We start from the raw sequence: 10,026 nt of genomic DNA, 5'->3' as shown, positions 1-10,026 counted from the left end.
TATTTCACTTTCACATTCATTACCCCCTGGCGAAACCGTTAGATCAGCAAATTAAAATTTTCATTTATGAACTCAACTATGTGGGTCCACGAATTTAGTTAGAAACCAACAAAATAGAGCTTAAGAAGAAAAATAAAAGATAACTTTCTTCTACTGTTAGTGTTGATAGAAATGGAAGCTTGGATTGGGTTAGTAATAATTGTCTTTCTCACTATAGAGTACTGAGCTTTCATGAATTCATGTATTACTTCCAAAGATGCAGGCATTTCAATGTGCAACTTGGGTTTTTCCAATGAGCTACATTCAATTCATAACTATCTTTAAAATGTCTCGTAGACAGGAGAAGAAAGCAACTCACTGAATTTGCGTTTTTGAGAACATGCAAGCGTTACAGTTTTCAATTCGAAAACGCCAAAACAAAACATCTCTTGATGAAGATTAACGTAACGTACAGTCTTTCGGGGTTTCAAGTTAGCCGTTCTGATAAACTAGAAATGAAGGAAATTTATTAGCAGAATGATGTTATCAGGTAACGTAAGTTCAAAACTCATCGGCAACGATCATTTTACCAATTTGTGAAATCGATACTTAACGTGGTAGTTGTGATGCTGATATCGCCACCATAAGGGTTTTATGGCTGGTGTTTACCGTTTACAATTTGTTTTCTTACTTTGTACTCGCCGTGCTTCACTAAGGTTAGAGGGGGAGGCCTTCTCATCCTGATCCTCGGCACCAATACATTTCGAAAATTACCGTAGTTCGTCATGGATTTGTAATTAGAAAGAAAAACTACAACATATTTTTATTAATTAAAGCATGCATTAAAAGTTGAAGCACAAAATACAAACTAAAACCATGTAATAAAGGCTACACACCAACTCTAACAAGACTCATTCGTTAACCACTTAATTTCACAAGTACTACGTATACTATAGCAGTACTACTACTACTCATCGGCAACATGACTGACTATAAAAACTAAAAACAGGAACCCAGAAGCAAACCTAATTCAGCATTTCCAACACCGGAACTTAAGTTTTTATGAAAACCTCGGTGTACAAGATCGAGGAATGAGCGATAACTTGGTAAAGAAAACCTCGGTTTAAGACGATGGTGAACAGTCACGAACTTCAAAGTTAGAATGATTCTTGACGACGATATCATACAAGTGATGACATTTGAGGTGTGCGAAGTTTTTAGGGAGAGAAATGAGATGTATGCTATTATGTGAACGATGAAACTGAATGAGATCAGGTTTTGGTTTTCTAGGGTAATAGCGTACCCATCCCAGCTCATTAAATCGTTGTTCGAGTTCAGCATATGAGGTGATCACTTGGTTGGTTGGAACGTATACTAAAATTTTACGACGTGCTCCTGGTGCCGTTGCTGAACCGGCACGAGTTGGTTCCTGTAGTTCGAATGATTCTTTGGTTGGATTAGTAATTAGTCGAGCTACACCCTTGTTGTTGAATAACCAAACGCCCGACATTGCAGTGATGAAATAGTAGTAGAAGAAGAAGAGAAATCAAAAATAGACTTTGGGAAATGAATCGTTTGATCAGTTAAATGTTTTAGGGTTGTAGTTTTGGTGTTTGTAGCGTACGGACTGAAGGGAGTTATAAATGAAGTTGATGAATTTGAGACGAGTGAAAGTGCGAGGGAGTGCGATGAATTTATAGGGGAGTGAGGGAGTGAGTGAGTACACCAGGACTAGGACTGAATCATGAGACAATCGTTAACTACTAGCTAGCTGACAAACTTGGGTAGAAATGATGTTTGCCTTTTTACTGTAAAGTCCTTCAGAAGCTAATTTGTTTTACTAAAATGTCCCTAAGTTGGAGATTGCTAGTTTATGGCATTGCTCATCTTTGGTTTCTGGAAGCATGACACGACTTCATTAACAGCAAGATACTCAAAAGACTAATGCACCAGACTCGGAGATTCAACCAACAATTTGCAAATGTACGTAGGAGCTGTTGACAAAAGCCCATTAATTATTGAATGTTTGTAAAGCCATAATTTAAGCCGAGGAAGGGAATATCCCTTTTATTGCCCCATGTATGAAAATGCAGTGCATGGTTTTGGCCGTTAGGATGGTTGAACACCCTAAGAATTAAAAATCCCATTGTAAACCCTGAGATCCATTGTAATCTGAAGGGGTAAGGAAGAGGGATTTTCCTGGTTTAGGATGGAGGTTATTAATCAGTCAGATCACCGGTTACGTAATTGTTTCCACGACAAATGGATCGATAAGGAAGTAAGATTCTATGAATTTTCCGTTACCGGCTTTCCTTTCCTACCTGTCGAGGGAGCGTTACGCTTTCTTTCGTTGTCGCGTTGCACTTTATTAAAATTCATTCCAAAAACAGGCATTTGCCTACATGAATAGCGTGAAAACATATTGGTGTACCTATATTCCATTTGAATTTTACTGTACTCAGTCCATATGTGATCATTTCAACTGGTTACCTTTTCAGACGATAACGAAAAAAAAGGAAACAACTGTTATTCTTCGTTAACAACATATTATTTTTGTTTCTGAAAAAAAGTTACTTTCACTTCTTCAAATCAACTTATTTTTAGACTAAAATAGAAAAATGATATTACCTTACGTACTAAGAGGGATGTTAGGATGTAGTGACAGTCCCCAAATGACATCATAATCAGAAAATGCATGTCACGCATGCATATATATGAGCTTAATCATCTTCCTACGAACTCTGCACAAGATATATACCGAATTATACTTGAGAAAAGATTTCAGTTTAGTGCTCTCTCAGAGAGGATCATTATAAATATGGTGTTTGTTTGATTAGGACAATTTAAATCATGGGGACATTTTTAAAAAATAGGCTAAATTAAAAAAGTGAAAGTATTTCTTTTCCAGAAACGGAGGGAGTAGTATATTTCTCAATTATGGGGACATTTTTTCCAAGAAGTAAATCTATCAAAAAGGTCGAAATACGATTTTGGGCACCATTCTTCTCAAACCTCAAAGTACAACATTTAGGTGCTATAATGGTAGATCATTTTTTCTCTTCGAGGTTTATTTGGATTTTGCATCTTTCTTTGTATTTGTTTCATATTATACTTAATTTAATTGGGGGCCATAAATATTAAATGGGGGCCATGACATTTTATTTGTACCCCAAATTTTTTAGGGGCGTATTAATCCGATCGTGAATATATTGTTTTACCCTTGGTTAATATTCTTTTTTTCAAACAACGACCCTAATTAACGATCCTTCATAGATGTTTACGACAGTTTAGAGTCGTCACTGAAAAAATTCCAATACCATGACGACTCTAAACTGTCGTACATTTCCGCCATTAACGACGAAGATAACGACTCTTTTAAGAAACTAACGACTGTTTGTAACGACACTTCTAAAACATTAACGACTGTTTATAGTCGTCATACACGTAATAAAAACAATAACGACTCTTCCAAAGGGTCGTCAGGGAATTGATTATGTTTATGACGACGCGAAACTGTCATACATTTCTGCCATTAATGAATCTTCGACAGTTTAGAGTCGTCACTGAAACAGTCGAAACATTAACGACTGTTTAGGATCGTCACTGAATTTTTTTTATACCATGACGACTTTTCATACAGATCTGGGCAAAAAAAAAATTATCAAAAAATTGCAGACAAAAAATATGGAAAAAAAAAGAATTAAACTCTAATTAAATAAAATTATCTTTTTTTCCTCGGTCAAATAAAACTAAAAAAGCGAAAAACTGTACAGGGACTAGGACTTCCTAATGACTAGCCGCTAGGACACTCACCGGAAAACCTATTTGAAACGATAATAAACCCTTCCAGGCCATTCCACAGATGGAATAAAACGTGGCCTATCCTCAAAAAACTCAAAAATATCCTCAGACAGCAAACAGGCTTGCTTGGCCGAGGCATCAGCTGAAAAATTAACCTCCCTATAGCTATGAATATAACGAACATTGGTGTAGAAAGACTTCGCAATTTTCCATTTCTGCACCAGCTGCCAAGGCAGCTCATCCTTTTGAAAAGCTTGAATGCAACTCTTCTAATCAGAACTAATGCAAATACTCCGCAGATTCCATCTCTTAGCCATAATCGCACCATAAATAATCGCACATACTTCCGCGTAGAAATTTGTTTGCCAACCAAGGCCAACACAGAGAACACCAAGCACCTCCGAACTTGCATCACGGAAAACAACACCTGAACCAGCTTGGCCTGGGTTTCCGAAAGAAGCACCATCACAACAGATCTTGATTAGGAGGAGTCCAACTAATCTCAATTGGAGTAGACGTTTTGCATGATTTATGCCGTACTTTGAAATAATTCAGAATGCGTAACTCCTCTAAAGTATTATGCATGTGGCCTTTCATTCTAATTGAATTATCACGAATAACCTGATAAGATCTCCCTTTAAAGCCCAACCATTGAACATCCATATTCTCAAAATGTTAAGTAACTTCCATAACTCCGTGACAATTGCAAGATTTGCAACCAACCACAGGTCCTTTATTATACTACTTCGACCCTTAGCAGCCTTGTACGAGTCCACCAGGTCTTCATTTGGATCCATCTTGAAAATTCCAGCCACCCAAGCCCAAATCCTCCTAGCAACTCTGCAATGCCAAGTGATGTGGCTAAGAGTTTCGCAACTTTTCCTGCATAAGCGGCACATAGTAGGAATGCTCCTACCAGTCTTCTTAATAATACTGTCTTCACTAGCACAACATTGCTGGACTCAAATCTTTCAGTATTGCACACTCAAGGTAGGGTGCATAATCTGTCTAGTAAACAGATTTGCATAAGGCACAACTTCTGCCGGCATCTTAAGGGCGGCCTTAGCCGACTTAACTGAAAAAACGCCTTTGTTATCTAAATCCCAAATTTTATAATCCTCACCACCAGCAATAACCGTCAAGTTGTCCACATCAATATTACAACGAATCATCAAATCTCTTGTTTTTTCAGGAATAACCCAAGCACCATCAAAAATGATATCACTTACTTTAGCCTTAAAATCATTAGGTCCTTTGGAAGTGATGCAAAGTCTTTGCGCAATAGAAAAATCACCACGCAAATTATCAAAAAATAGGGAAGTATTAGCACCATTACTTATAATTGAGCGTGTATGCTTCTGCACAAAATTGTAAACCAAGCGAATTCCAGGAAAAACCGAAGAACCCAACTTATAATTTATCAGATTGCTATTGATCTTAAAGTATTTGGCCTTCAAAAATCTGGCCCAAATCTTGTTTGAATCCCGAATAGAAATCCAAAGATTCATTAGCATAGCCCTATTAATATCATTTAACTTCTTAATGCCAAGACCACCTTCACTCTTTGAGAGACATAGATCATCACATAGAACCATAAAATATTTACGTTTCTCAGCATTCCGGGACCAAAGAAAATCTCTAATGGCCCTCTCAACTTGCTTAATAAACGTGCATGTCCACTTGTAAACATCCATAGAATGAATAACATAACTAGAAATCACCGACTTAATTAGCACAAGCCTCGCTTGAAATGATAAAAGTTTACCTTTCCATCCAGCCAACTTGTCCATAATCTTCTCAACCACTTTGTGAACGTGAATATGCCGAATAATTCCAGGTTTCAATTGAATACCTAAGCATTTATCCGGAAACATAGCTCTCTCCATACCCAAATAGTTATAAATAACAATAACACGAGAAATTCTATCAGCTCCAAAATAAAACTTGCTCTTTGCATAATTTACGCACTGACCAGACGCACGTTCATACAAAACAAGCATATTCTTCAAATTTTGCAAACTATGAAGATTACCTTTGCAGAAAATAAGGATAAAAGTAAGTGAATAGGCGCCACTCCTTTTTTACCAACCATAACATTCATACTATTATTTGCAAATAACTTGGAAAGATTGCGACTTAAAACATCTTCAATAAGAACAAAGATCAAAGGTGAGAGAGGATCACCTTGACGCAGACCTATAGTAATACTAAAATAACCTTCAGGACAGCCATTAATCATGACAGAAATCCGAGTTGAGTTAAGGATATTAAGAACCCACATGCACCAAGAATCAGAAAAGCCATATTAACGAAAAACTTCAGCTATGAAATCCCAACTTACCGTTTCAAAAGCTTGGGCAATATCCAGTTTGAGGCCAACATTTCCATGCTTCTTTTCCGTATTGATCTCATTGATCAATTCAGACGCCAAAGCTATAATCTCATGAATATTTCTACCCTTCATAAACGCCACTTCCTCTTCAGAGATCAGCTTATTTAACACAGTACCAAGCCTGGTAGCCATAATCTTAGTAATGATCTTGAAGAAAAAATTACTCAAGCCAATTGGCCTATAATCTTTAATAGCATCAGACTTGTTATTTTTTGGAATAAGAACAATAAAACTAGAGTTAATGCCATTGGGAATTTTACGCATAGACCAACAGTTTGAAATTGCATTAAAGAGATCTCTAGAAATAATGTCCCAGCACTGTCTATAGAAAGAACCTGTGAAGCCATCTGGGCCAGGCGCAGAATCAGCTCCCAAGTCAAAAACCGCCACTCTAACTTCCTCCAAAAATGGAATAGCATCCATATAAGCACTTTCAGTAACTGAAATGCTCTCATGATCAATATCAAATAAAACTGGATCAATATGAACGTCACCACCATTGAACTTGGCCTGATAATGGTTAACAATGTAATCCTTTATCTCATCCTGCAAAAAAAAAAGTAGTATCGTTAGAAATCTTAAGCTCGAAGATGGTATTTTGACTTCTTCGCATGCGGATGCTGTTATGAAAGAAAAGAGTATTTTGGTCACCATCCTCCAACCAAGTTACTCTCGACTTCATCTTAAGAATAATAGCCAACTCCGTTCTCACATCATCAACATCCTTTTTGGCATCTGCAACCCTTAGGAATTGAAATTCATCGGCCGGATCATAATCAAGAAGATCATTCTCAGTATCAAGCTTCAATTCAGCCTGCTTCAAGCGAAATTGCACATCTCCAAAAATAGTTCTGTTCCAAATCTTCAACACCTCCTTTAGTCTCTTCAGCTTAGAAGTAAAAACAAAAAGGGGAGCACCATTAAGATCCAAACTCCAGTTCTCTTCAACCAACTGCATAAAACCTGGATGGGAAAGCCACATCTTCTGAATTCAAAAAGGAACTCTATCCGGCCTTGGATTTTCAAAAGCAAACCCAAAAAGGGGGGAATGATCTGAACAATCTCTAGGCAAGGCCTTGCATCTCCAGTTCGCATACTTATAGCACCAAGCATCATTAACAACCGCTCTATCATGTTTAAAGACAATTCTTTGAGCTCCACTTCTACAATTAGACCAAGTATATTTTTTACCAATAGCATCAGCCTCAACCAAACCATTGTCAGAAATCCAGCTACGAAACTCATTCATATAAACCTCTTTGATCGGCCTTCCACCCTTCTTTTCCTCCAGGCGTAAAACGCAATTAAAATCTCCCAACACCAAACAAGGAATAGATATAAAACCTAAATCCCATTGACGCCAAAGTCTATTTCTTACCACCGGATTATAGGAAGCATGAACGGCCGTAATGAAATCCCACGTAAAATCCACAGTAATTGCTTGCTTTGAAGTAGATAAAATATCAGGCCTTAAAAGAGTATTCCTCCATAAAATCCAAATATTACCTTTCTCTCCATTAACCTCATTTGTAATAACATCTTCATAAAAATCAACCAATTTAAGAGACCTAACAAAACGTACATTGCAGAAAACATGCGGCTCTGCAATGCAAATTACGTCAGGTTTGTGCAAGAAAGTAAGCTCCTGCAACTTGGCTCTTGCACCATCCTTAGCCAAGCCTTGAGCATTCCAATAAAAAACACGCATTAATTAACCATGCTCCTTGAAGAGATTGTTGAACCCTTATCATATTCTTTGCGTGTCTGACTTCGACCTCTTCTAACAACTTGGCCATCATCTTCAACCGGCTTGGCACCAGGTTTGCTTTTCTTTTTTGGCGCGGTTTTAACAGCGCCCTTCTTAGAAAAATTATCAACTTCTTCTTCTCAGCTAATTCCCTTTTAAGTTTATCTTCCTCATCTTTAGCGGCACTCCATTTCAGTTTTTCAGCCTCAGTCTCTACGTTGCGAGCAGATTGCAAAGAATCTGGCGGCTTTTCTTTAATAGGCAATGCATCAGCTTCAATGCTTTCTTCTTCATCTTCACTATCTTCAATACCAGTTTCAAACATATTAGAAGTCTCAAGAACTTCGTCAGTTCTAACTGGTGAGGATCTTCTAGCCGTTCTAGTTGGAGAACTAAAACCATCATCAATTTTTTCCAAAACAATATTAGATTGCAGCTCATCTGTAACTAAGAGTGAGTCTTGAGTTTGTTGCGTTTGTGAAACATCTTGTTGAGCAACTTCTTGTTGTTGTTTCTCTAAGTCCAAAATACCATCTTCTTCTTGAGCACTCTTCTCTTCCTCCTGCCTCTTCTTTTCCATAAGCAATTGTCTAGTATTTTGCAATTTAGCCAATAGAGCATCTTGTTCTATTTTTGCAAGGCATCTTTAGCCATATCATCAGCTATATTTTTTTGTTCATCATAGATTTTGTAAAGTTCTTCTTCCTCCTTTTCAAGGTCCAAAAAGATTGTAGCAGCATCATCAGCAAGGTCACGCAAAGGCACTGAACCAGCTGTAAGATTAGTGCTAGCGGATTCAGGCAAGGCACGCGGAATTTCTGCAATATTGCCATCTCCAGCAATACTCGAAGATGGACTAGGAATCAGAGTACGACGCCCAGTATGTCTAACTCCTCCAATACATAACCCATCATTGTTATCCTTGGGATCCAATGATTGTTCTCCTCCTCCTCCAGTGTATGCCGGCGGTGGAGGCTTATCTTTTGGCTTAACATATTTTTCCTTCTTCCAATAATCTTTCAGTTCATCCATTTCATCCTTGAGAGCCGCACGTTTCAATGCATCCTCCTCAGCATCATACAGCTTCTCCAAATCTTTATACTTAGTCGTTCTGTATTGGGATAAAGTGTGACCAACTGATTTACAATGATCACAAAAATCTGGCTTCAAAAAATCATAATTAAGATGAAAACCCTCCGGACAATCTTCATCATCAATGACAAGCTTAGGCAAAGGTTTTGAAAAATCTATATCCACAAGTATCGCAGCAAAATAACTATATTCTACGCTTAATGTTCTCGGATCAACAGCTACAGGCTTTCCAAGGCCACGAGCTATTCGAAATAAGATTTCCTCCTCCCAATATTCAAGGTGAAGATATGGAAAACTCACCTAAACTGTTGCCCTTGAGTTTTTTTTCCGATTCAGGATTAAACATAGGTGTCCATGGCAGTATCTTTAATTGTTGTTCCTTAAATTTCCACGGACCTTCATAGCTAACTCTTTTACGATCAACCTCATTGTTAAGCTTAACGACAAAATAACCTTTCACCCATGAAATAAACTGGACTTGGCATGTTAATTTCCATTGATCGCATAGAATGCGCTTAACATATTCAAACTTAGAACCTAGGGTTTTAAAATCAAAACGGCCTACAATACTGAATTTCCATATTTCTTTGGAACGTCGAATGACATCCTTAGGAATTGTGATCATAATCTCCCCTGTAGAGGCTTGAACCGGAGGATGTGACAAAGAATCCGCATCAATATTGGACATAACAATTGATTTCTTCTTAACTATATTTGCATACGAACTACTCCCACCTTTGGAATTTTCCGCGCCATGATTAGGGTTACCTTTTTTAGGAACGTAAGTAAATCTTGGCCTTGAACGTGATCGATTTCTATTTTGAGCACGATCATGGCGTTGCTGATTTGGATGGTTGCCTAGATCAGGCAGAATTGATTGATCCAGCGCCATTGACGCCAAATCTTAGCACAAAAAACGCAAGGAGAAAAAAGGAGAGAAAAAACCGGAGCTAGTCCGACCAAACCCTAGGTTTTTGCTTTTTTTTTTTAATTAAATAAAATTATCACTAATTAA

General features: G+C 37.6%; 1 protein-coding gene across 1 annotated transcript; it reads right to left on the bottom strand.

Annotated features, from left to right (window-relative positions):
• Positions 1 to 4,751: 4,751 nt before the first annotated feature.
• LOC113324751 lies at positions 4,752 to 8,499 on the bottom strand. Its single transcript, XM_026573041.1, has 6 exons — positions 7,889 to 8,499; positions 7,232 to 7,740; positions 6,843 to 7,135; positions 6,441 to 6,718; positions 6,122 to 6,293; positions 4,752 to 5,783 (listed from the first exon to the last, which is right to left on the bottom strand). The coding sequence occupies exons 1-6, from the start codon at positions 8,497 to 8,499 to the stop codon at positions 4,752 to 4,754; spliced, it is 2,895 nt and encodes a 964-aa protein (XP_026428826.1).
• Between the last annotated feature and the right edge of the window lie 1,527 nt (positions 8,500 to 10,026).

This window comes from Papaver somniferum, chromosome 11 (genome assembly GCF_003573695.1).
Source record: "Papaver somniferum cultivar HN1 chromosome 11, ASM357369v1, whole genome shotgun sequence".
In the NCBI taxonomy this organism is placed as follows: domain Eukaryota; kingdom Viridiplantae; phylum Streptophyta; class Magnoliopsida; order Ranunculales; family Papaveraceae; genus Papaver; species Papaver somniferum.
Note: the sequence above shows the minus strand (reverse complement) of the source record. Positions and strands in the feature narration are given on the sequence as shown.

Excerpts from the sequence above, each read along its gene's own strand:
- LOC113324751 (XM_026573041.1), bottom strand. The coding sequence starts at position 8,499 with ATGGAAAAGAAGAGGCAGGAGGAAGAGAAGAGTGCTCAAGAAGAAGAT. Across the intron at positions 7,136-7,231 it reads CAAGGCCTTGCCTAGAGATT|GTTTTATGCAGTTGGTTGAA; the intron begins GTTCAGATCATT and ends TTTCCCATCCAG. Across the intron at positions 6,719-6,842 it reads TTCTTAAGATGAAGTCGAGA|GATGAGATAAAGGATTACAT; the intron begins GTAACTTGGTTG and ends TTTTTTTTGCAG.